This window comes from Streptopelia decaocto (assembly GCF_964273445.1).
Source record: "Streptopelia decaocto genome assembly, chromosome: 9".
Classification (NCBI taxonomy): Eukaryota; Metazoa; Chordata; class Aves; order Columbiformes; family Columbidae; genus Streptopelia; species Streptopelia decaocto.
This window is the reverse complement of record NC_138664.1, coordinates 19962153-19990096: the sequence shown is the minus strand read 5'-3', so window position 1 is coordinate 19990096 and position 27944 is coordinate 19962153. Positions and strand designations below refer to the sequence as shown.

Here is a 27944-nt window from a genome sequence, read left to right as displayed (position 1 = left end):
ATGGGATCTGTGCACAGTCTCTCTGCTCCAGCAACAAGAGTACAAACGTCACATCCTCTAGTTTCATCGTATGATCAACAAACCTCAAGATCCCATAAAAATGTGCCCGACAGGACATGTATTCTGACTTAGACAGTAAAGCCACTTTTGATAAGTGTGGCAGACTGGTAGCAAAGCTTATGAATCTGGAAGATTCCCATTTTGCACCTCACAATCTGAACTTCCATTAGAAAAAGAGAATAAATGTGAAGGCTGTCGTTTTGTTGTGTCTGCAAAGGAAAACCTCAAAAATGTAAATCCAGTCCAGTCTCCTCAGTTTTCAGCTAATCTTCTTCAGCTACACCTTTTCCTCATCTGCCTCGTGCAACATGTTCCGTCTGGAGACAAATATGTGTTTCTAGTGGAAAGGAAATTTCTCTATGGAATAAGGGATGGAAGGACTTTACATGCTGGAAAAGCTCAGCTGGCCCAAGTAAGAGCTGCAGCTCCCATCTTACTTGGCCGTGCCCTTCTAGCCCCAACTTTAAGGAATCTGCAGGCCAGCAAATATCAGGTGCCAGCTGAACTTCCTCACCTGCAGCAAAATATTAGCTCAGCGTTTTGCCTTTTAAATGGGCTGAAAAATGTGGCGTAACGAGTTCGTCTGGCCTGAGCGTGCAGCTGGCACTGAAGGGATGCTCTCTGCTGGACCGAAGAACAGGACTGGTCAGAGCTGGGGGATGAGATGCTGCCCGTGAGGCCCTTTCGCCAGAGCACAAATGCCTTCACAAAAAATAAGATTTCTGATGTGGACAAGCTCTCTGCATAATGGTTCTCATACCTCTGTTCTCATAACAGAGTGCAAATCGGTAAATGTGCCAGCATTGATTCATAAAGAGCTGGTATATGCCGGTTTGAATGATTTTCTTACAAAATCAGTGTGGATAGCACCTGCCTACAGGCTTCCTTTTCACTTAATTTTACTGAAGCTGTTTGGATTGGAAGGGTTCAGCGCAGTAAGTTCTGTGTTTGTGTGTGTGCACATCCCCGGCGCTGGTTGCGTGTCCGTACACAGTTCACTTTGTAGCTGAAGCTCAGGGGGTGAGCGTAGAGGAGTCACCTCTAGATGAGGCACCAGCCAGTTTGGATCAGATCAAAAGCTGTATTAACCTTGCTCCTGAACCAAACGCATCCTCAGAGAAAACTCTGCTCTGATTCAAATGTCATTTCTGCTGGTTCCTGGCTGATCACTTCTCAATCCCGCACAGGACCAGGGCAAACAGAGAGCATCTTGCCAAACGCTGTGGGTTTACAGAGCATGACATAGCAGCAGGTATGGAAAGGAGGCCTGGATGTGGAAGGGCCTCTTTTTCTGTATTTCAACCCCCAAATCATGTCATGCTTTAAGAATTAAAGGCTGGCAGCACAGCTCAGGTCAATTAAATTTCCTGCAACCAAGGCCTCATCCGCTAAATTTGTCTTCATGCTTTCATGAAATCGCAACTCTCAAGATAAGCCAACCATTGATATTATCGACTAAGACCACAGTATATTTATTTTGTCCCATATAGCATCCTAGTTTAAACTGGCCAGTAGATGGTTTCTGAGGAAGAATGGTTAAGAGTGGATGGCTACGTTGGGTAGTAAAGCCCAGTGAGATTCCAGAGGAATTTCCTTCTCAGATCTCTATGTACACAGTGCATAGATGACATCTGGATTGTCATTTGGGTGTTTAAATGTATGATGTATGTTTTACATCTGTAAAAGATTAAAGAGTAGAAGTTTAAGGACATGCCTCTTACTCTAGCCAATGTAAAATCAAACACCTGGCAGCAAAGAACTTGAATGACCTTCTGAAGACAGTAGCTGGTACCCTGGTGTCCTAGAAAGTAGCTCTGAAATGGTGGAGTCTTGAACATAAATAGTTGAGTTCCAAATCTACCACCCGAAAAGGGTGAAACAATTATTGCACAAGAAAGGGGGAAATTGTAAAGTATAAAGGAGATAATAGTCACTATCACACATAATACTGGGAAGGCATACATGTAGTATGATGTTTTAGTTCTGGTGTCCAGCTGCACAGCATGAAAAGGTACAGAAAGTAACTACAAGAATCAGGCTTGAAAAACATCAGTGAATAAGTACAATGTATTCAGCTTCTCTCAGAGAAGAGGTGATTTGATACTGATTTATAGGGAACTTCACAGGCTGCTAAGAACCGTTCCCTTCAGTTCCAGGAGGACCTAAGAGATATTGTGATTTTAGACAAGCCCATTAAAAAAAAAAGAGCAAAAATGTATATAATGTCTGTGTCATTGTATACTGGACTAGAACACACAGCGTTCTACCTACAGATCCACCCGCCTTTCACTCAGCCAGGCACACCAGAGGGAGCACGAATGTCACCTTTAAACTTCTGAGCATTTTTGCAGTGAACAGAGTGAAAGGGAGTGAATGGCGCAGAGGGTCAACACAGTCATTTCCACCTGGTATCTACTAGAATCACATACGTGCCCACAAACAAAATAGATTGCAAAGAGTTGCTTAAACAGAAGTAGAAATACTAACTACTCCAAGAGAAGGAACAACCAACCTATCTTAAATAAAACAGACAGGTAAGAGAGATTCTGGCCAGCACAGGAATTGAAGAGGGATTCGGGTTGCAGGTTTGTAAATCATTCTTTCTGGAGTTGAAGGTACAAATCCCAGCATGGGGAACCTGCCGCTACCTTGCACAATTGTGAGGTCAGGATGCGGATGGGAGGCACACGCTGAGTTCAAAGCAGCCAGGGAAAAAAACACCGAGCCACATTTGCTTTCTTGCTAACAGACTGTAGCAAAATTGGGCTGAGGAGGAACAGCAAGGGGTAGAAGAAGGAGAAACAGCAGATGCTGCTAGTGCAGCTTTCCAGAAAGCTCAATACCAGCAACCGCTCGGTGTTTCCATCATCACACCTCAGCTCACTCTTTTAATTCCATCTCACCTGTCTTTGGCTTCTGATTTGCTCGTCTGTGCTTGAATAGGCTGCAATTTCCAGTGCTGCCCTCAATTCAAATGAGAACCCACAGCGATGTTAATCAGACCTGCACGGATGAATTGAGGGGACTGATGTTTTCATAACCGGAGCTCTTGGAAACACAGAAAGAGCTGAACAGCAGACTGTGGTTTCCTCGGCACAGCTCTAGATAGAGAATATGCTAACATTTTCCAAACGTGCATACTATTTACCGGAAAATGGTCTCATCAAAGCTCCTTAAATTTGTGTCAAATTGATAAAGCAGCTCCAGCAAACACCTTGGATTTTTTTTGTTGTTTTTAAAACAGAATATTGCAATTTTTCCAAATCATTTTTCAGAATTGTCACTGGTTAGCAAACCGAAAAATTAATCGGTTCCACTATTCTAATTAATTGTATCATTTACATGATGTTTCCACACACCAACGTTAAGTCTTATTAGTTGCTTCTGAAGAAAATCCTCCTTCCAAGCAGCAGCAGACGAGAGCAGGCAGAGTCCTGCTGGGATAAAGACGTTTTCCTGGCAGGTCTGACTAAGGTCCTGCATGAAACAGAAGCCAATGGGGGAACAAGGCAGCAGGACTAAGTTTGCTTGCGCCAGTGGTTCTGAATTTATTTCTCCCCCATGTCTTAATTATGGAATTGCTACCGGAGCACAGGGACTTAGGACTAAAAGGTCTCCACGGCACAACTGACTTTTTTGCTCACTTTGTACAGCTCCTCACACAATATGATTTTTTTTTTCCCCCCATAGATAAAAATAAATACCATTAATCGAGTGCTCTGGGTTCTAAAAATTCCCTATTTTCCTCACTGGAACAATAGGCTAAATACAGGGGGAAGAAAAAGAAAAGGAAGATATTTAAAGCCTAGAAGATGTTCACTGCAAAGCTACTGGTGCTTTGAAGCGGAGTAGGGTATGTAAAATTATGGAAACTAAGCAAATAGATGTTTCTCCCTTAATAAAGAACTGCAAAGTCAGATTTTCCTCAACTGTAGATAGCACACAAAAGACCAAGGAGAAAGGCTCATGTGATTTCATAAAAGGAGCCAGCACTCAACAATAATTCTTCCATCAAATAATCAAAATTAGCCTTCAGTTGTTAAAATTCCGCACAGACACAGGGGAAATTAGCTCTGACTTTCTGTTCATTTCTCTTTTCAGCTCTGTCTAAGCCCACTGGCTGCAGTTTAAGAATTCAGGTCACTAAATTCCTCTCTGAATTTGCATGTATTTGAAATAATCTCACTTTATTAGGCTGGCTTATGCCCTGGCCTGCTGTCCAAGTGACACATGGTGACTTCTTTCAGGTCTTCGCTTCTTATTATTCACCTTCTGTCACTATGTTTCCCCCGCATCCATCAGGGGATGGAGATTCTCCTTGGCCCTCCTCTCCTTGCTAGTATGTACAAAGGGAAACTAGCTGGAACAGAGATCTGAAAACAGTTCTTAACTCCCCGTATATGTGCTCTTTTCCTGTCCAAGCCTGACTTTCTCTCAGAGGTAGGTTAACCCACACTGAACTGTATTAACTGGCATGCAAAGGTTTCTGATCACAATTAGAGCAGCTCGTGGAATCAAAGCCAAGCCAGCTGGATCACATCTAAGAACATTGACAGAAGAGTCTGGTGCACTTAACAAATCTGCTCTGGAAACTAATTCAGATTAACTTCCCTGAGAGCCTGGCTGCGTAAACACATTACAAGCTGGATGTGCAGCTCTTGACCCACTCTGCAGTATTTGCCATACGTGTGTTCTTGTGCCACGAGATGCACAAGGCAGCACCCACCTGCACCTGCAGCTTCATTTCTCTTGCTAAAGCTCGATCAGCTGAACTCAGCTGGTGCATTTAAAGTACAATATTCCCTTCTCTCCTGCAAGCCGATGTGGAATTACACCTGCACACAGAGGTTTTCTTGTGGGAAATCCAAGTGCCATATTATAAGGGAAATAAATTTTACTGGGGAGGTTAGCTGAATCTGCTGTCTTATTACCCATCTTAACAAACAACGAGTTCAAAAATGTAAAATGGACGATTCTCTATCTTTCCAAGTGGAGGTCTTCCCTCCCTTACAGCTCAGGCCTGCCACTGATTGCTTCTCCTCTCCCATAAACTGAACAGACATCTTTCAAAATCTGTGGCATCTCCTTGAACAGACAGAACGCAAACTTTAACTGGGCCAAACTGCTGTAGGTCAAATGACACACAGTGAACAATGTTGTCTGATGAATCTCATGGCAGTTAAACAAAACTGAAAATCAAGTAAGTTCTTCACTCCCCCTCTTCACATTTTGTGTAATTCTAAAAGGCCTGTGACGCCCTGGGCTGCCGCACGCACGGTGTCCCGGCTGTTGCTTATGGCTGCAGACTGAAACCAAAGAGCTGCCTCCTCCTCCAAGTGCTTCTGTCTGCAGCCTGAGGTCCTGCGCTCCGTCCTCGGTGCCTGCTGGGCTGGCAGCTGTGACAGGGACACGCTCGGGCAGACACCGGTTTGCCATCAGCTGGTCTGGTTGCAGATAGCTGCTGGACTGCCTTCCAGGCAGAAAAGCCCACTCAGTCTAGAGGTGCAGCTGGGAAACAGGCCCTACTTTATATAATTAAGGAGAGGGTTGAAAATTATCTTTAAAGGTGTTGGAATGGTAAAATGTCATCTGAACAGGTGCTTTATTTTGATGCAGATGCAAAGAGGTGTGGATGCGGCTCCCTGAATATAAAAGGAATCCATAACTTGGGGGACCCGCAGAGATGAGGCACAAATATACTTTATCTCCTACAACTCCCTCACTTTTCTTCTTGTCTCCCAGCAAATCAACTACCCTTTGGTAGTCCTGGTGACTCCTGCTTAGGAGACCAAACTGCCCAAAGAAATTGCGCCCTGCAAGGTAGACATGGGTTGGGATAAACTGATGTGACCAAGGTCATTTACAAACTCAAATACAGGTCTCCCTGGATCTCATCACCACTTGTGCTGGGGTGTCTTTGGCTTTATTTTCCTCCTAGAGTTTTGCATGAGAAATGGCACTTTGTATTCAGGTGAACAGGGTTGCCGGTTCACCTTAATTAAGCTGAAGTAATCTGCATTCACGCACAGCTGGTGGGTTGCTGGCATCTTTCCTCAGGCTGAACAGCAAATACTCTGAGTCTGGGCCTTCACTTCCAAATAAAAACAACTTCAAATATTCCATTCCTGCTGAAGTCCATGCTCCTACCTTGCACATCTGTGCTAGGCAGCATTTCCAGGGTGGGATTCACCTGAGCTATTTTGGATAGTCACCTTCGGAGAAGACAAATCACACTCTAAACACCTTTCTCTCTCTGTTGACTATAAAAGTCAGATTCAGATCTCCACACTGTACTGTTGGAAATGATGGGAGAGACACAACACTGAAGAACCTGTGTTATCTCTTGTCAGCCATGGACACCCTCACCTGCTCAGTACCTGGATAATAAATAAGATTCCACCTCCTTAAAGGGCTGGACAGAGTTCAATGTGATTTTGAAATAAAGCTCTCTCCCAAAGCACACATACTCTGCCGTTGTTTACCTGGGCCATGGGAACTTGTATCTGTACATCACCTGTGTCTGTATCAGCAGCCTCAAATAAGTATATACAGATATGTATACAGCCTTATGACCAAATCTGCTTGCTCATCTCATGTGCAGCTCTTCAGGGGTTACCCACCTGCGTACAGCAAACCAATCTGGGACTAGGATGCAGATACAGTGTAAAATTTTTGCTGAGTATTTATTGTTTAATTTACACACGTTTCAGTCTGTTTCATTTATTCGGATGATCTTGCAAGGCCCCTGCCACACGGCAGCTAAGAAGCATTCAAAGACAGAGCTCCACCTGTGTTGGTTTTATTTTCCCTGTGGAAGAGATGAGGTGCTGAGGCACAGAGCAAAGGCACGACAAGGACAAACAGAACGTGTGGCAGCGCTTGGCACAGATCCCGGCTCTTCTCATTCCCAGTTCAGCCAGCCCAAGGCAGGCCAGCCCTTCCTCTGAGGCAGCAGATCCCAAAGCATTAGGCACGACCTAGACAAACGGGGCTGCAAACCCAACAGGATTTCAATTGCAAAAGCGTGATCACGAGCTGATAAACAGGGTGCCCAGTCAAAAAGTTTGGGAACAGCTATTCTTGTGGCTTGTTTATATGATAAAGCTTTTCAAACTTCTAGCACTCTAATATCTATCTTGAACAGACATTCTTGTACTGCAACAATATTATATTATTATATTTGGAGACTGGTATTGTGATGTCTTAGCTTTAGTTTTTTAGCATCTGCAATGCCTGGAGGAAGTGCGAAGCACTTTTAACCCTAGGTTAACTGCAACATATGCAACTGGCATTCAAAGTGTATGCATTGCAAACTATGTGGTGACAAATTCCTGTCAAAAATGAATCAATAACTTCCTCTGGCTTTAAGTATGCTCTCAGCTCTCACCAGCGGCCTCGGCACGGATGGTAAGCAACTTTATGCCACACATTTATGGTGTTTATTACAGCACAATGAACAATACACAATAATTGTCCCCCCTTATTTTTTCAATGCATCAGTGAATTCTGACTCGACAATATCCAGGACCTGTATTGTATTTACTTTCAATGAACATTTAAGCGGTTGTGTTTTACAAGTGCGAACAGTTGTGAAAATCTAATTTTAAGCTTCAGTGGTCACTGAAAGCCAGTTTCAAAGCCAGTCAGGAACAGAACGATGTGACTTATGTAACTGGTGCATCACAAACTGGGCCGATTCACAAATGCTTGTCACACAAAGAATTACTCACTGGAGAACTGAACAAATATGACAAAGAATTTTACAGCTTGGTCAAGAACAAGAGGAAGATTCAGTCAGTGATAAAATGGTCATTAATCAGTGATCAGCCTAATTTTCTTGAGTCTCAGCCTTCAGGTCTGGAGCCCATTGAGCGTTAGGTGTGTGATGCTCTGCAGGTTGAGGAGTTACTCAGAGTCTGAAGTTACTCAGAGCGCAGAGTGAAGCAGGGACACAAACCTCTGTGGGATCCCAGCCTTAGTCAATCCATGCAGACTAACGCAGCTACTGTGCTGCTCTTTCTGGATGGTGCACGTTTCGGGGGAAGGTGAAGAAATGCCTTATTTATAAAGACAAGGATTTCCATAGGATCTGCTAGTTTCAGTAGGGTGCGCATAATTCTCTTAGGTTATTTATGAAATTCCAGAGTGTTGGGCACAATAGGGTTGGAAGGTGCTATCAAGATGCTATTTTGCAATAGCACAGGATGTAAAGTTGAGAGAACAGGCAGCTCTCAAGTCTGACTGCCAGGGAAAAAGGGATTTTAAAAGTACGACTCTGAAGGTCTCTGCATTTTATATGGCACAGAACTGATTTTGTCTCAGGTCAGCAGAATGGCAAAAGGAGGGGAGGACAGTGCCAGAGCTCTGCTCCAAAGGGCCTGTTATTCCAGTAGCTCTGTGTCACCTTCTGACCTTACACTGACATTTTGCCGCTGCGCGTGGAAGGGAATTTCTCCTAGGGGAAGAAGCATGTGAGGCTCTTCACGCTGGTTCAGAATTTTCCATGAATTTTAGTTGTGTGTGCAGTAGCACCCAAAGCAAAAGACAAGGGGCACAGGACGCCCTTCCCACGTGTATACACAGTCACAGAGAGTGTCAGACTAGGGTGCTGAGCAGCACTGACCATCTAAAGATGAAGAACTGGAGATAAACTCAAGCTGGCCCACCCCTGGTTGCACCTGACATTACATTTCCTTAGTGCTTTGTACAGTCTAATTTAAATAACCCGAGTGATGGGACTATTGCCACTTACACTAGGGCCTCATTAGTGTGGGCTTTGCCAAACTCGACATATTTAGCTCATAACCTTTTCCTCAGGGGTCACACTTTCTGATTTGCAGCAGGTAATGAGATGCACAGAATACAATGTTCCTGGCACGAAAAGCCCCAAAGGCACTGCACCCCTTGCTGGGATGCCAGCTTACTCCCTACCCCCTCACCCCATCATCCTCCTGCCTCTGCATTGTACTCAGACCCACGCTGACCTTTTTCAGGCTGAAAAGCGATGAAAATGCAAGTGGTTTTAGGAGATATAGAATAAGAAGCTAAAGGAGTTAGACTGGGACTCTGCAATGCTTGGTCCCATGCTCTGCAAAGACCACTTGCACAACCTTGTCATTTAATCACTCTGTGTTAAACGTCTCTGGCTGTGACCAAGGAATAACATCCTTGGCTTTTCTGTTTAGACAAGGATATTTGCAGCACAGGTGATGTCTACCACAGACACAAGATCATCCTGGGATGGGTCACTATGAGCTAGAGCAATCCAGTAATACTCCTTGGTTACCTATGTTTCCTTTGGGCTGTGGGAGGTTAGCTTTTTAGCAATTGTTCCATGCCTCATTCCATCAAGTGCCTGTTCCTCCTGAATATATTTATAATTGGGCTCTGACGTTCAGCTGGGCAGGTCCTCTGTGGTTGTGTTTGGTTGATGGCTTTGCACAAGAGTCTCTTTAGGATCAGAAAGCACCCAAAGCTTTCCCTTCCCTACAGCACTACCTGCTTCTCCAGTTGCTTGTCAAATACGGTCAGAAAAAAAAGGTGCAAAAAAGGAGCATTATGTCTGCATTTCATTATGCATTGATAAACGAGAGAAGAATCCTCTTCCTCATCAACGTTGCTGCCAGTTTTTGTCTTACAAAAAATTAATACCAACAACCATATCCCTGCAAAATCAGGTCACACTGTAACAAACACTTAAGTCCCTGTGCTGAGAGATTATTTCTGCCACAGAACACTTCAATGAAATACTGGGGTTTGCTTGCAGGACTTTGGGCTCACAGCCTGGGCTGTCTTCTCTTGGACCTGAGAGGCTGTGGGTACTTACACATTCTGAGCTAAAATTCAAAATGTAGGGAATTCATCAGTGTGGCCCTGATGGACTCAGATTGCAGATCTCAGTTCTTCAAAAAGACCTCTTAGAAAGGGAAACAAATGAAAGCAGGACCAGCAGAAATGTGTATGTGTGAAAGAAAAAGAGTGAGAAAGATGGGGATTTAAATGATTGTGAATGGGGCACCTTGCAGGGGCTGAGGTCAGGCAAGAACAGACAGGCTGGAATCTCCTTCAGTTCACAACTCCAGAGAAGGAACTACAGACCTATGTGATCTTTGAGGTCCCTTCTAACCCAAACCATCGTATGATTCTATGGAGACAGGGTGCCAGGGCAGCAGGTAATGGGAAGGAGACCCTCACACCTTTTACTTACCAATTCTGTCCAGCCTGTCAAGAGCCACGGTTTCGAAAGCTCGCCGCATCATGGGATACTCCTCCAGCACCTCATTGAAGTTGTCCACGGAGAGGGAGTAGAGGCGGCAGTAGGTATCAGCTCGCACGCTGGCTGTACGGCGGCCACGTGTCAGCAGGCAGATTTCTGGAATGAAAGAGCCAGCCTGAGAACATGGGGACAGACACTATCACCCTGTGACACAAGCCCTGGCACTGTCACACCAGTCTCCCCTCGAGCTGGAGTCTACCTGCTCTCCCACTGAAAACACAAACAACGGTAATATTCTCAATATGCAATAACATTTTAAAATACCAGGGGGCTCGGCTGTGGCAGCTGCTACACACAGTTGCACCCCAGGGATTCTGCTGATCTAATTAGCCAGTCAAGTTTTGTTATGGTGGATTATCAAAGATTCCATTCGTTTATTCCGAGTGGAGAAGCTGCCTTTCTCCAGCTCCTCATGGGTGCTGGGAGCAGGTCAAGCTGTGCTCTCATTGAAGCCAGTCCTCTCTCTAGGTTTGTAGTAAAGGCTCTGTGCTGACCTGTGGCTTTGGTGCTTGGCAGTAATTTTGAACCCCACACCTGGAACATTTGTCTTTTCAAAGTCTGTGAAGTTTTTTGTAGATGTGCCACAAGCTTACAGATTGTCAGACTAAACTGAGTTAGTGCTGCCCACTAATTCATGGTGTACTTACACTGCAGTCAGCTACTCCTAGGAGGATGCCCAGCTGGATACAGACCAGAAAGCCCTTGATTTTACCATAAATGCCTGACTTAGACACAGACGCTCCTTGAACACTCAGCGGAGAGCTCCTGAGGCTGCTTTCCTAAGGACATCGTGCTTACAAGACCATGTCATCTTTGAATGTGTGTGCAGAGCTGTGTGTATGGTATCTAAAACACGCTGAATGCCATCAGCAATTTTAATCAAATTGGTCAGAGTCAGGGTATCCTGAGTCCAACCCTGGAACTCCAAATCCCAGCAAACTGACCCAACTTACTAGGGATGTGCAGAATCCTTGTACTGCAGGTAGATGCAGACAGGTTGTTTCACAGGATGTAAGAGACTAAGAAGAGTGTAGGAAATGCATGATGGGGATTTTTTAAAAAGGAAAAGGCCTTACAGAAGGGAATGAAAGGCAGGTTTCATTCTGTCCCCGCTCAGTAGGTTGTTAATTGCGGTGTGTTCAGTGCTTGTACTGAAACATGCACCTACCAGAGACCTGTCTGTCTTGAGCTGTCAGTGAGGTCTCTGTAGGGCTTGGGTGGGTGTCTCTGTGTTACTCAGAAGAACAATATCCTAAATCTTGTTTCATACGCTTTTCTGACCTGACTGTTCCAGATGATACATTACGCCTGCCTGCTGACCTTCACGACATTTTGCTCAGCCACAGGCTGGGGAGATGAAGGACTATGTTTTTTCCTCCGAGTTTCTACAGTACCTCATATGATAGATGCCAGATAGCAGGACTAGGCAACACTATAAATGTGCCTGGAGAATTGAGATCGCTCCATTTTTTTTCTGTAGGTTCTCAGCTTCACAGACCTGTTCATTTGCTTGGGGCAAAAAGAAATGAACCGACAAGAACTAAGTTCCCCTTCTCTGTTTTGTTATCATTTATTATCTAAACTCCTGCATCACCCATGAGTCCCAGTCACCTCTCATTGCACAATTTACTATATGGGAAGCTGCAAGACAGGTAAGAAGAACAGAGGGTGGAGGAGGAGGTTCCTGTGGTATCAGTTCCACATGTTGCCACCCTTGCATGCCAAGGACAAGTTAAGGAATGTATGAGCAACAGCAGTGGGTGTTGCTGTGGGTGATGGACCAACACGCACCTCCAAAGTAGGAGCCATCTGCCAGCTTGGTCTCCTTGTTGCCTTTGGTGAGGACGCTCACCACGCCGTGCTGGATGAAGTACATCTTCTTGCCAATGGTGCCCTCCCGGATGATGTAATCCCCCGGCTGAAACACCTCGAACCGCAACTTGGTCAACATGGACGTCACAAAATTGGGATCTGCATTGGCAAAGAGGGGCATGGAGGCAACCAGCTTCCGGCAGTTGAAATTTATGATTTCCTGACCACAAAGTGAGTGTAAAAGAGAGACAGAGAGAGAAAGAGAGAGAGGGAGGAAAGGTGGGACAGGGAGCAGAAAAAACACACACATATATTTAGTCAATATCTAATAGCCTATGAAGATCCCCCACTTGACCTGCACATTAGAAAGTTAAAAATAACAAAAAAAGATGCTGTTCCCCTAGTCTGGCTCCCCCGAGCACAGGCTGGAGTGGGCCTCTGGATGCTCAGAGCATGTAGCAGAGCTAGCTGAAGCTGATAGCTTGACACCACGCTTCACTGCTTCCATTCATCTGCTTTCTCTTTGAGCAGGGACAATACGCCCCAACCTTCCAAACAGACACAATATACCTCTTTCTGCAGGAAACCTTGAACTGCGAGAGAGGTGCATAGTGTCCGTGAAACACTGAATGAAAAAGCCCAGGGCTCCTCTCTGGGAAAATGTCATAACTCACCTTGGCAGCCCTACGTTCTCTGTTGCCCTTCCTTGTCAATGAGATATTAAACAGCACAAATGCGGCAAGGCGCTCAGAGAAAGAATTATCCTGAGCAGCTGGGGACAGTGTCAAGGGAGGGGAGGGAGAGGTGCCCACCAGTCACTGGGGCATAGGCTGGATCATCAACCTTGCATGAAGAAAACCCAATTCAGCTGTTCAGCTGTCATACAGCAGACAGGGACTGTGCCTCCTCCTGTGGCTTGCTGTCACTCGGAGGGTGCGACAGCACTTTCTGCTGCACAGGAGCTGCTCTGTGCCGTGTCAGCTCAGACTCTGAAAGCAGCAGAAAGTGATATCAGGTAAATCACCTCAGCATAACACTCCCCAGCCAAGCAGGGAAGGAGCATCTGTGCAGGAAGAAAGAGGGCTGGGGAAGCAGGTGCCTCCTCCTCACCAGGGTACTTTTCAGGGCTGCCCTTCAAGACTCTGGCAGAAGTAGTTTTAAAATACAGCTGGTAGATCCTCAGCTCCTCCTCCCTCCCATGGAAGTACATTACCCAGGGAGGGGGGGAAGACAGGAGGAAGACTGCTTCTAGTGCTCATGGGTAACATATCAAAGGCATATATTAGGGAGAACCTGCATTGCTGGCTTCAGCTGGGGAAAGGGGTTTTCTGTGGAGACTCCTTTCAAGTGTGGGCCCTGCTCCTCCTTTCCTTTGACCCTACATGCTGGTACACATGATGGACGAGGCACAGATGAGGCCAGCACACTGCATAGAGGTTTATATAAATATATGAGCTACAGCTTAACGTTAGGGGGCATGTGGTGGGAGCTCACTGAGATGCTGTGGTGCACGTATGCATGGGGAGAGAAGTGTGAGGTAACAGCAAGGCACTTTGAGAAAGAGGATGACATGGCCAGACATCGCCATGGCCTCAAAAGGTGCCCAGATGTATTAATAGCTGTTCACATGACTAGTGTGTGTCAGGGCCTGCGCGCTGTAGCCCCCATGGCCTTTATTTCAGACAGCACTTGTGCTGCAGCAGTTCGCAGACTCGGGCGGCAGTCCTGCAAATGCCAAAGGCCTGGATTTCTCTCTCCACAGCGGTGGCTTCTGCCATGACCAAGGGAATCCCAGACATACACCAATGAGTAGGACAGTCACTCCCTTTGAATGAACATTGCCAAGCTGTGGACCATATTCCTCTTGGCTTTCCTCTCCCAGAAAGTTAGGCCAAGAGGAACAGGCACAATGTCAAGAAAAATGGGGCATTTATGGCTGTTCAGACACATGTCTGCTGGGCATGACACTAGAGCAAAGCACGGGGACAGGACACTGCGCACTGGGAACTCTACAGCTGCCAAAGACAACAGCAACAAGCGCTGCCCGTTCACCACCCTCTCCTTACCTCGCGGAGGGGCTCACTGAGCTCTCCCAGGATGCTCTCCTCATCAAACATCTTCCCCTGGTAGCGGTGCTCGTAGTAATCATGGATGCGCTGCCGCATGTCTGCAGGGAGCTTGTGGAAGGACATATACTGCTCCACTTGTTTGTACTGTGCAGGGGAGAGAGGAAGAGGAGTTACCAGGACATGCAACAAACGGTGCCCACTCATGGACAAGCACATGGCAGACCGTACCCAGCCCTGCTCCTTTCACATTAAGCCACTAGGCAGATAAATCTGGTGCAGAAGACTGTCTGAACACACAGGGAGTTTGCAGACAACTTTGCTATATTCCCCAAATGGTTGCCCTATGTTTTAAGCTTTAAACTTCTCCTGAGCTGAGCAGCCCTGGTGCCTGTTCTCCCCTACGCACACAGCAAGAGTCAGAAGCAGAGACGAGTAACAAGTGCTCAGCTAGGAATCTCCTCTCAGCAAATAATGCCAAGGGAAGAGTGTCCAAACTCCACGCAGAATGAGAGCAAGGAAAGCACAATGTGCCCTTGACAGAAGGTTTTTCCACACCACACAGCAGAATGGTGGCCAGGGTGTGTGAGTAGTAAGGCCTCAGCCAAGCCCAGGGGCTGTACGGAACCGCAGAACACGGTTCTGCCTTGGATGGTCACCAGCACAAACCAAAGGACACACCTAGAAACCTGATGGTTCTTCGTTGAAGCTGCAGCACCCCTGGCCTGTGTTTCCTCCTCTGTGTTCTCGTCCGTGCCAGCTACGACGGCACCTTTGCTCTCCCACTTAGGGCTGCACAGGTCTGGCATTTCTTCACCTATTGCCCCATGCACTTGTGCTGTCAAAACTGTCTGTATTTTTACCTAATGTTTTACACTTCCATCATGTCATTTAGAGGGGAATACAAGGGCACACTGACGGATGCCAGAGCAGTATTTGGGGCTGAATGGTGCTTTCTATAAGCAAGTGACACTTCCTCAAGGGCACAGGACTGTAAATGTGTGCACTTGCCTTGAAGGTGCTGCAGGGGTATCGGGTGTGCCTTGCAATGGCCATGCTCCCAATATGATCCTAAGCATGTAAATAATGCTGACAAAAGGACTATGCTCCCTCTTTTCCATACTTCTTTCCCCTCTTTTGTGTCTCTGAATGTCCCTTTACTGCAGCTTGTGCTGAAGAGCCTAATTACCAAACTTCTGCTCGTTACAGACCTCCCCTGCACACATCAGTGTCACTCTGCTCTCCGTACAGTCTGTGCTGGCACTGCCTTGCATGCTAACAACTTGATCTGCACCAGAGAGGAGAAGGAATTACTCTAAGAAGCCAAGGTGGCGGAGGGGACACTCGGGGTTTCCTGGCATTTCCAGAGCTTTTTGTCTGTAGCTAGCAGCAGAGGAGCTGGCTGTAAATATTCATGATCACTACAGCATGATCAAAGTCAAGCGAGTCACCACCTCCCCACAGGCAGCCAGGCAGAGAATCGGCAATGAGCGTCGCACTCGATGAGCTGGATTGCTGAAGTTCCATGCTGGCTGCTGCACAGTCTGCAGCAGCGAGTAAGGAAGATAAAGGGAGCAGAAACCTATACCTCACATGGGGACAACTCACTGGATTGAGCCCACGGAGGATTTTGCAGGTTATGTTCTTAAATGCAGAAAGTTTAGGGCCTTGCTTGGCTCAGATGCCTAAACACAGATGTCTATTGCCACTGAAGATGCACTGCAGCATTTGAGACATATGTAGGACCTGGCAAATTAGACATCATACATCCACTCATTATGGAAAAGGAAATCCTTAGGCCCTAGCTTTTGCCGACTCGCTTTTATTAAATTTGTCCTAAATCCACAAATGGTTCTGCTTGGTTTGATGCCACATTTTTGTTGAATAAATTATTTGCCAAAAATATCACCTTATACTCTGGGGTTTAGCCATGTCTTGATCTGGACCACTGACCAGTGTCACAAGATGCTTCTCACCGCCTGCTGCCAGTCACCTGCCCACTGCCCCTCTTCTCCCCAGTCTTCAACTGACCTTTGCTTCTTGGGAAAAATACTCGCAGTTTCTCAGATTCACAAGCACAGGAAGGATGGGGCGACTCAGACTTTTTGCTTATTCACTACCGTACATAGATTCATTGCTTTGTAACAAAGAGTAATAAATTACTGCTCTGCAAAGTCCCCAGGGCTTGTCAGATTCTCCTGCAAACGGCCCCTAGGTAAAGCTCAGAGTAAAAACAGGACAAGTTTCCTTCACCAGAAACTGAAAGCAAAGGAGTAACAGGAACTGTGTGGTGAACATCAACAACAGAGCGCATGGGGATTAAAGACTTTGCCTGATAACCCTGAATTTACAGGCCTTCCTTTTCCAACCGAAGCCCTGATGCTGTGCAGACCTGGCACTCTCCAAAGCCCCTTCACACCCCTCTGAGTGCTCTTCAGAGGTGGCCAGGACTAACCTCACAGCCCCTTTTGCTTCCTTTCTCCCTTGCACTTGTCTTGCTACTCATCTCCATCCATGTCCTCAGTCTGACCCGTGCTCGGAGGAATGCGCAGAGATTAGTGGCCAATCTGAGTTCAACTAAAAAGACTCATTTAGGAATTATTTCAATCTCTCTGAAGACAATTGAGTCCATTTAAATCCTAACTCATTTTCTTAAGTCTGTTTTTCCTCAAATAAGCCCTTGAAGGAGGTATTAATATATCAAAAGGGAATCATTTAGCTGAGTACTTCTATAACTGGCCACTTTCCCCAGCTGTCTCACCACTCCCCTCCCCTTCCACCAAAGCTCACATCATTCACAGTCCAAAGGGAACTAAATATTTTTAACTCCATCCATGCCCTCAATCTCTGTCACGAATCCTCCTCTCTCTGGCAGTCACAAATCACTGCCTGAAAAGGCTGGACTGTTTCCTTGTCCTGCTTCTGAATATTAAAAAGCTCCTGCATCTGAGCAGAGCTGCTCCCATCCCAGTCCTAGCACCAACAGCTCTTTGGATCCTCTGCCGGTCCACACACATCACTCTTCAGAGCCTGATTTCCATTTTTGCATCTCAGTTCGTTCAAACACACTTAGACACTTTCACAGCATGAGCACACACACGTAACCTACTGTAATGAAGGCACTTGGGATGCTTGTCTCCCTCCATCCAAAAATAAATATACATTTCCTATACAGAGCTATACTGCTTGCACCCTTCCAGAAAGAGGCTGAAATCACCATGCAACAGTGTTTCATCTTGGTCACAGGCTTCAAATCTGGACATCACAGAAGTCAACAGAGATGCACTTGTGTAAGAAAAAGGAGAATCAAGCAGGGTAACACATTTTGAATTAAGTACGAAATTATGAGGCTCTAACTGTATTTCAAAAGCTGGTAGTATATATCCTGTGAGACTGGATTAAGATGCACATAAGCAGCCACGATATACAATGCTATGGCTCTCTCCTGTGGAGTAATGCTTCATAGGGGCAAAGATCAAGTAATGAGATTCACCAGATGGAGTGTCCTGATGGGACACAGTTGCATCTTTGTTTTCTTTTCTCTGAGCTCTGATTAGGAGTAAACCAGTGCTGCAATGCCAGCTCCCCAGCATTTAGTAATCATCAAAACTAAATAGATGTTGAATTCCATTTTTCATCTTCTAAACCATTCATATTCTCATCCTCAGGATTTGTTCTACAACCAGGAGATCTCCACCTTACTCAAAATGATCAAGACACATGTTCTCATGGAGACAAACGCTTCCAGGAGTGAGCAGTTTAAGGGAAGCAAAGTGAACTTTTCTAACACAAAACCATGCTGACATTGCTGGGGTGATCTTTGTTGGTTTCCCTGTACAGAGCTCCATGCTTGGAGCATATTTAGTGTCAGATCTTGCTTACAGAATTCCGCTCTTCTCCTGAAGTTTTGCTCGGAATGGTAAGTGGCACAGGCTATCACACTTTATCCCATGCCAACACTCAGAACGCAGCTGGCTCTACACCCATACTCATGTTCCTGCTGTTTTCCAACAAGAACATAGACGTTCATCAAATTAAATGTGCACATGGCCATCTTCTCTGCAGCAATAGGGAAGTGATTGAGAGGAGCTGTACTCAGACATATGCTGTCCCTTCTATGGCCTCCAGCCGCCAGGCAGTGAGAAGCTGGGCTTACAGCTGGATTCTTTACAGAGGGAACCCGAGGAAGCTCCTATATAAAGCGGTAAGTGCACAAGAGCTGGGGTGTCTGCACAAGGGGAGAGCTGATGCGGGGAACCGGGGATTATTTCAGTACCAAGTCAAGCAGAACAACTCCGACCACATCCAGCACAGCACCAAAGATTATCAGTGCTACTTCTGCTTTTTTGATTAATGAGCTAAATTTAAACCCACGTCCATCTACTCTAGAGCTTTTGGAAGCTGTTTGATTCTGCAAAAAGCTTTACGTAATGTCCTGGTTCTCAGTTCTTCCAAAGACTATCATCTCGATTTGATACAGGAAGGTGATTTTTAAGTGTTGCATATTAGATGCTGGAAAAGCATGGAACATGTTCACCCTTACTCCAGCGATGCATTCTGAAATTGTAACACCTTACCTAGAATCAGGCTCTTTATCTTTTGCTGTGTTACAAAGACCACAGGCACCAGCAGAAAATTCTTGGAGCTTCTTCTCCACTTCCCATACAACATTCCTTACATTGAGGATGGCTGTACTGATCAGCTGGGGTAGCTGCTCTTAATCAGCACCTATTCAGGCAAGGATCATGCTTCAAATATTTCTGGGCTGTGAGATGCCAACAGACTGAGCAGAGTCAATGATGAGCCTGATGAAACAGTTGTTTATTTCCTCGCACAGGGCTGCAGCAGCCACGGCACAAGCCAGGGAACCCACCACGGGGGACGCTGCCATCCAGCACAAGGCGCTGAGCTTGCACTATGTATGATGTACAAACTTGTACGTTGCGGCTACAGAAACAGCTTGTTTTCCAGAAGAAGTTCCAGCCTGGGAAAGGCACACGAGGAGAATGCTTTGCCTGGGTGGACAGGCCACATCCTGGTGGGAGTCAGTAGTTCAGCACAGGGAACTTTTGGACCTGCTCAATGAACCTTTTATTATTCATTAGGCACCATGAAACATCACAGGGTGGTTTGGAGATGTCAGGTTTTGTCACTGGATCCACATATTTGGAGGTGCAATGGGGAATAAAGAGATCAACATTACCTTCATCAGAAGAGCAGAAAGAGCGAAATGAGGTAAAATCTGCTACCAGACAAAGGCTGGGATGGGGCAAAGGGAACAGCGAGTCTGTGCAATTTGCAATCAGCATTGCTGGGAGCAGCTTTCTGCCAGGAGAGACAGCTCAGCAGGGAGCCTGAGCTCTTCGCATTATGATATATTTCTTTATTTATTTACAGTCCAAGTGACAAAATGAATTTCAAAACTGATAATGAAGTTTGAAATCCCACACTGGGATGTGAGGAACTGCTGAGGCGACAACCCTTTCCCTCCCGTGACAACACAGGCAGTGCTTGTGCATGCACAAACACACTGCTCAAAGAACACAACTGTCTGCCTTCCACTTGCAGAAATAAGATGTCAAAACCCCACCTATCATCACAGTATCTCTGATACAGCAACCCAAGATGAATCTCTGGTGTAAACCTGCTGACAGAAGGCAATCTACCTGACAGTTTCATTTTTATTCCTGTAAAGATGCTGCAATGTTGCTGACTCCTTCCTTGCATTGTTCGTATGAGCACGGAGCGGGTACTGCGTGTTCCTCTGCACCTCAGGGCAGCCATACATTCCATATAGGCACTGCTATAACTATATAGTCCACATAGTGTCTGCTCTAAGTGCTGACTGATCACCACTGCATCCATATCTAGAAAATGTGTTTTACAGTGGGGCTTCCCTCTAACACATGGGTAAACAGTTTCAAGAAAACGTTCACCAATGAAATATTCTTGCAAGAATAAAAACTACTTGACCTCAGATTAGTTAAGACTATAAAGGGAAGGCAATTTGCACTGCAAGATGTTTTTAAAAGAAACCATTAGGTATTTCTTTCAGAAAACATTTGCATTTACAACCAGCCCAGGATTCTATCATGAAAAGGATTAAATAACCTTAGAACAATTGACACAAACTTCTGATTTTTCGGTTGAGTTGAAGTGAACAAATCATTATTTATACTACTCCATTACCTATTTCTTATAAACACTCTAAAATGGAGATGTAATTGTGGTACCTGGAAAAGGAAAGCTGCCTTGCGTGCACGATCCTGAGCCAGCCATTCACACTGAATCCTGACAGCTCACTGCCTGAAAACACCTGGGGACTTTAAACCAAAAGAAGATCTAAGTTGGAAGGAACCTCTGGGGGGTCATCTGGTCCGAATCCCCGCTCAAAGGAGGACCAGCTTACGGCAGGTTGCAATTATCACATGTGGGTGGGTACGCAGAGAAGATGGGGATGGGGGACCCTCTATTATTCCAGCCATTTAGGGGGCGGAAGTTGGACCCTTCCTGTAAAATTAAGCTGGATCTAACCTTGCTCCTTTCACTTGCTGACTCTGGGCTGCAAACCAGCCAGAAAACCCAGTCCTGCTTCCAGAAGAAACTATGCAGAGGCACTGCTGAGCCAGCAAGCCCGGTGCTCAGCACAGGCCCTTCTAGACACAATCAATACAGCATATTATTTATTAGCCTTGTTAGCAACCCCAAATGCTTTGACTGACCGTAACACAGGACATAATAGTACTCAAGGCCATCTCTTAACAGGCTGAGGTAACACACAACTAGTGTGCAGTCACAAAAGGATAAAGAAAGGCACCCCAAACTTTTTCCATTTAGGAAATGTGATTAATTTTTGCATTTGATTAAATTTTCCAGACACCTTTAATTTCTGGAGTGCTGCGCCCTCCCTCTCCTCTCCTTCACACACATCACTAGAAAAGTAAAGGAGCTTTGCAGCTTTCCTGACATGCAGAACTGAGATGCTACCTCAGGAGGGGACTTCTATATGATCCCTTTGGACTCTAAGAACCTGGGAATGCCACCTGAGAACCTACAGACATTGGTGACTTGGGAATGGCACTTCAAATCCTGGCCTGAGTGGTAATGAACATGAAATCTCCCATCTGACAGGTTTGTGGCAGAGTAGGTGTGGGAATAATGGGAGTTTTGGCCCAATTTCACATTAACAGAGCAGCTGACACTGGTTATCTTAATATATCTGTGCCGTGTTGTCCCCAAGGTAGCACTGGCTAAGCCAACCCTGGAGCCATGACAATTAATATCACTTTGGTACAGTGTTGTGCTTGGGTTAATTAGCTGTGCTTAAATGAGGGGTGGAGGGGGGCTAATCAGCAAGGGCATGTTGCCAGGGTAATGTGATTATACTGTACCTAGGACCCCAGCTAGGAGCTCTGCACTGAATTCCCTGTGCACCTTCATTTGGAGGCAGTTCAGAACACGAACTGCATAGTAAAACAGCCTGAAATCAAACTTTGGGCCCCCACAGCACCCTGTAGCAGTGAGCACCACACTTTATAATTACATATGATTAAAAAAATCACTCCTTAAATATGTTGCCTATTAAGACTCTCTACTGCTAGTCTCCAAAAAGGGCAGGGACTGCCTAAGCCCAGAAGGCAGATCCTCAGCTCAGTGTAGTAGGCAATGTCTCACTTCCCCTCTAGCAAATGCTGCTCTAACATTTGCTTTGTCATCCAACAGAGGTTGAACGTTCCAGTTGTCATGCTTCAGCCTTCACAATTACTAAACTTTCCCCAATTACTCTTTCTTGAATTCAAGCTGATGACAGAAGGGCTGAAATGTTGATAGTTGGCCAGTAAAGTGCTTTTTTGCTTGGACAGTCAGCCCATGGGATAAAACTGTGGCAAGAAGGACTGTGCTGATGGCTAAGCAGGGCTGTTTTAGGAACCGAGAGCCAATGTCATTAGTGCTGCTGTAGGATTTATAAAGTGATTAGAGTTACCTGCTCACCCCCTTGCCACTGTGCTGCAGCAGGTGCTTCTTCGTAATACTGACAAGTGAATATGCAAGTGTCTACCCAGTTTCAACATATATTTTAAGAACAAGAGGCACTGAATGGATCATTCGGGAGGAAGGAGGAGCTGGGGAATGAATGTGGAGCACAGAGAGCCTGAGTGAATGCCAGTGTAGTAGACAGATCTCGAGGAGAGATGAGGCTCTGGAAGGAGAGATTACAGCTTTACTGGGCTCTGCGGTGCTGACAGCAGCAATTCCTACCTCTCATCAGTCATTCTTCCGTGTGTACCTGGCAAGATAAGGCGGGAGAGCTGAGGCTCTCTGCAGGATGCCCAGCACTGCCTGCGTCCTGCTGGGATGGGAGAGCGAAGCCCAGAGTCTCTGCTTTGTTCCAGGGAGCATGGCTGCAGATAATCACCACTCCCCAAAGCCTCGAGGTTACCGAGTCTGCTGGGGAGGATGAGGGTGTGTGTGGTGACTTGACATAAATATTAATCCAGGATTAGAGAAAGAAATTACCAGGGGAACCTGCAAAAACCACGCAAATAACTTGCATATCAGCCTAGTTTATCCAGCTCCTGGGTAGGAAACACTCTTTCTCTCTCGTGAGCCAGAGTTACTGCAGGTTGTAGGGTAATTTTTCAGTCAATTATGAACTTATATGTTATGACTTGAGCTAATCCAAGAATAGCTGCGAAGGGCCCTGAGCCTCTGCTCTTGTTTCTGGACCTCCCCCCCCAGCACCCTGCACTCTGGCACTCACCGGACTCTACAGTAAGATAATCCAACCCGCTAACCTGGCACAAAACTAACTCGGAATAAGGAAATCAGTGCAGTAAAGGTCTGAGGAGTATGAAAGGTGGTGCACAAGAGTGAAGAACAGCAGCAAGGAGCACTGGGTGAGAACAGATCCGTGAGGCTTCCCTTCCACTCAGAGCTGTCAGATCAATTCAGTTATAACACAGAACTGCACAACATGACTTCGGGAAATTTTTCTATTCGAATCCTTGTAGAAATATTGACTCACATGTAAGCAATAGAAACGAGTCTTGGGTGCAAAGATATTTCAGAGTTAGACACCAGACCGAGATTAAGAGAGAAGAGTCAGGTCCTGATCCTGCCGTTGACTCTCTCTGTGAGCACAGGCAAGTAATGTAGGGCATAACGCACTCAGTAATGCAAGACGGGACAGACAGGTCCCTCCTCACTTTGCCTCTGGGACTGGAAATAAAACAGTCACTTCAGAGTACCAGATCTAAAGAGCTGTTCTGATTCAGAGCTTTTTAAGTGAGGCTCAGAGACAGACTGACACAACGGCTGTGCCACTGACAGTGCCTGAGCTGGTGTGAATGCTCTGAGCCACGTGGGACCCTCCACTCATACTCAGAAAGCTTAGCACTACGCTGTCTCGGAGGGTGCAACTTCTCTCTCCAAATTCTCCAGGCCTCCTTCCACCCCACTGATCCTACACGGCTTCCCTGCCTTGCAAAAACCAGCAGAGCATGAAGTCAGCTGCTACAGGAGGAGATCTGGAGAGAACAGGGATTGAATCTCCAAGTGTTCAATAAATCCACCCCCGAGCGAGACAAGCCTGCTGCTGAAGCCAACAGACAACACATCTTGGCTTTTATTCCTCTTCTCAAAAGCCCTGTTTGTACAAGTGAAGAACAAGTTGGTTTGGCAGAAATCTGGACAATCCGAGGCTTCACCACAAACTTACTCCCGAAGCTCGTCCTGACGGTTACACAAAGCAAAGCCTCTCAGTACAGTTCCTGCCCGGGTATTTTGTTATTTCTGCTATTCCTCTCACTCCCCCCTGTCTCCCCTTTCTTTGGCTGCTCCCAGAACAGCTGCTAAAGTCCCTGTAGCCTGAGCCTCTGCTGAGCCCTGTTTGCAGCCCAAAGCTGTACTCAGCAGAGGTCTCTAAACTACTGTCTGCTTCTACCAATCGACCTCCAAACTTGTTGAGATTCTTTGCTTATAATATGCTTCAACAGACACATTGTCCCCTGAGGACCGAACTAAATTGAGTTGCAGGGCTGCAAATCACAAAGCAGCCTCATTTTAATCATGGCTATTCAAGTGCTAAGGAATGCAGAGAGTAAATACATATTTGTTTTGAGACCATCATTTGTCCCATTTGCAAGAGGAATATGAACGTACTCAATCCCTGAGGCTTTATTCCTAGGAGAATACCTTGGGAAATGAACCTCCGATAACACTACAGATGAAATACACCCTTTGTTAAACCCTCTACCCACTGCTTTTGACACAAAGCTTTTCTCCTGGATCTGTTAACCCTCTCACTCACATCTCCACATTCTAAGGAGGCTTTAACATTTCATTCTTCTGCCACCCCTGCCGCAGTCCCTGCTGGCTATCGGTGACTGATTTCCCTGAGCACTGACTGGAGTCCAACTTCCAGGGTCAAGTTCTGCCCTTGTCAGGGGACCTGGTTTGGGAAAAAAAATCACCATGTCCAGTCCTGCAGATGTAAACTTGGCTGCAGCTCGGCTGCCCAGGTGGCTGGATGTGCAAATCAAGTCCTTGACTTCTCTGCCGCTTCAAACACATTTGAATAAGGGCTCTGCACACACAGATTTGATCAGCTTGCGTTCCTAGTGCTGCAGTGTCCTTCTCTTTGGCATGTCTTGCTCTCAATTAGCATTAGTCCAGCCAGTGTGTTACACAGTGGTAAAACTCTATACAAAGCCCAGGGCTCCAGTTGCATCCCAGTCCTCCACACTTCTTCTCCTGGGCTTCTTCCATCTTTAATCTTTAGCTGTGGTTTGAGATCTTCCCTATTCTCAAAGCGTGATTCCACCTTTGATTTTTCACTCACTGGCCTACTGCAAGGTCCTTCTGCAGCTCAGCGGTGTCACCTCCACGTCCCAAACCTGTTCCTAGGCCATCTAACAAATCCTTTCTCCCATCTTCCCACCCCCAAACTTAAAATTCATCTAGCCACAGTTTACCCACTTGAACAGCTACCCTTTCACCTATCTGCACCTGGTAGAATCAGAACAGGGCTAGCACCTAATTCTTCCTCTTCTTAATCTTCAGATCAAATGCAGGCCTACAGGTTGAACCAGATGTTGAAGACCAGAAGTTTTTGCCTGCCTGTGTCCTAGAGCGAAAAGTATCATCGCACCAGCAGCCCCTTTGCTTGAGATAACTAAATGTCATTGTGCAGAGAGCAACACACTGACGGCATGGAAAGAGGGAAGGAATCGATGCAGTTCCAGGAGTTCCTCCTTATTGGTTGAATCATGGTGACAGACCCTGTTTGGCCCTCAGCATAGTATAAATTCACAGCATCGCCTTGAACCCACGACCACCAGTTCCTGCCGCTGCAGTGGTAACCTGATCAGTTGTGACATTTCTGTCTGTGCCCTACATTATGTAATTCAACAACCATGCAATTAATTTGATAGCTACCTGGGGAACCTGTTCGGTGCTCCTGAGCTTTGATCTGCGCTTTGGAGTTTGTTACGTAGTCTCACTCACGAGCACCAAAGTAAATAATCTGGATAGTTTTAAAGAAAGTACTTGCTAAACAAAAGCTGCACATTCTGGAACGTTCACTTGGGATTTGAAACAAGATCTCGGAAAGTAAAAAGTGATTTACAATTTTAGATACCAGTGACATTGATAAAGTTTATCTAAAAAGACAGCTTGCCCTGTTATTATTCATCTAATCTTGCATCTACTTCCTCCTAAGGGTCTGCTTGGCTGAATGGATTGGTATGAATTCCCAATAAACAAAGTCACGGCACCTTTGGCCTCTTGCGTGGGTCACTCACAGCTCTGGCTTCCTCCAGCCAATGTATAAACCACCCCGGCTCACAGAAGGGTTGCAAAGCCCAGTCCTTACCTTCTCCTGGTACTGACGCCGCGAGGAGTCCAGCGACTGGATGAGGGCTGTGGCGTGGCCAATGAACATGGCGTAGCAGGTGGCGCCAACAATCATGCTCAGCATGGTGAGCCACACGTCGGACATGCCCACGGGCGCCTGCTGCCCGTACCCGATGCACAGCATGTGACTCATGGCCTTGAATAGAGCGTAGGAATACTGCTTCCCCCAGGAGTCGTTCTGGAGAGGCACACAGACAGACAGACAGACAAAGCTTTAGCAGTGGGACAAGACATTCTCCAAGCTGAACACGTTTCAGAAAAAGAATACCTAACATTAGACCCAAAACTCCATGTTTAAGGCATCTCTATATCTTAAACAGGCAATTCAATTCTTTGATGGCTTGTAAGGGCTGGGCACCCTCGGTTTAAAAACAAAAAACTCAAATTTAGCCAACTGACATCAACTGACTTTGGCCAGGGTTTCTGCAGATTCCATGTACTCTTTCCAGCAAAACTTTCCAGAAAAGAAGCCAGCCAGTCTGACACACTGGTAACCTGGGATAAACTGAGATGATGCACTGGGGTGTTTTCAAAATGACCCACGTGTGGGAGAAGGAACTGAAGCAAATGATTACTCCCCTGGGAAATGGACTTGAAGGGAGCTGGCTGAGCAAGCTTGCCAGCAGCAAGATGGGGAAAATCACTCCCCAGCAATTTAAGAAATGGTCAGGTCATTACCTGAAGAGATGGGAAGGGCAGAAAATTAAGAGGATAATGCCCAGACAGCAAGTTCTTCTCGGTGTTAAACAGGGTGGGCTTTTGGGGTTTTTTTTTGCCCTTTTTTTTTTTTCAGGGAGCTGAGAAAACTACAAATGGTCTCATTTGAGAGATGCAACAATCCACTGTGAGAAGCCAGCTGAAGTCAACGGCTTCTTCTGGTCACCCTGTGCTCTCCCACTGCAACTATCACAAGATGCACCTCAGCAATTACATCATGGGATAGCGAGAAAAAACATCGTAAGTTTCATGATGATTCTGATTAGCCTGAGTTCATGGAACAGCTAAAGGTACATTTACTATCCTGTATTATATGCTGGTAAGTCCTTGCCACAAAATCTTGTAAAGTAAATGCACTGTCATCACACACTGCTGTTACAAGGTACGTGAAAAAATACCTCTGCGACAGTGACATCCATTGCAGCACATAACCTGTACATTCATCAGTCATCTTTCTGTTCCTAGGAAGGAGTTAACATTATGGATATAGCTGTGCAGATACATATACCATGGCAACTTAGAAGGTCATCGTACAGAACGTCTGGTTTGTGGCTTGTCAGACAGACAACACTCTTGTGAGCTCCACTCAGAGAGATGCAGCAGCCCCAGCACCAGTGACTGGTCATGCTGGGAGCTCTGGAGTTTACTGGGCACCTCCTTGGAGGGATCTAATCACAATCAGGTGGATGGTTGATGACCTCTCTGCAAACAGTGTCACTAATGTTGATGGAAAATTTCAGTAAATTTACAAGTAGTAAAGAGAAACTGTTGCTGTTTGTGAGCCGTGGCAAAGAGCTGGAACCTCTGGAGGGTGTTACTGCTCGGTTAGGAGATAAGCACATGGATAAAGATGGAATAGCGTTACTCTGGCCATATTTGGTTACATTATGCAAGACAGGCCTGATTCATGCTGCAACGAGAAGGGCAAAGCAACAGAAGTGACAAGGAAGCGGACACAGGAGAAGCGGCACATTCACAGCCCCAGTAGAGACTGGTCCCCGCTGGCGCCAGCCTGTCTGGGCTCACCTCCCCAACAAAGCAGGCACCTGTTCCCCTCCTGCACTGGAAAAAACTACCCTTGATCAACAGACAAGAGACAA

At 46.1% G+C, this 27944-nt stretch overlaps 1 protein-coding gene across 1 annotated transcript in view; it reads right to left on the bottom strand.

The window, feature by feature from the left end:
- HCN4 (hyperpolarization activated cyclic nucleotide gated potassium channel 4) overlaps positions 1-27944 on the bottom strand; it is a gene marked incomplete at both ends in the record, with an annotated part of 92142 nt that overhangs the window by 1668 nt on the left and 62530 nt on the right. Inside the window, 4 exons of the mRNA XM_082061480.1 lie at positions 10268-10432; positions 12128-12368; positions 14215-14361; positions 26087-26305. Coding sequence (XP_081917606.1) covers positions 10268-10432; positions 12128-12368; positions 14215-14361; positions 26087-26305 — 772 coding nt within the window. The remainder of the gene's footprint in view (positions 1-10267; positions 10433-12127; positions 12369-14214; positions 14362-26086; positions 26306-27944) is intronic.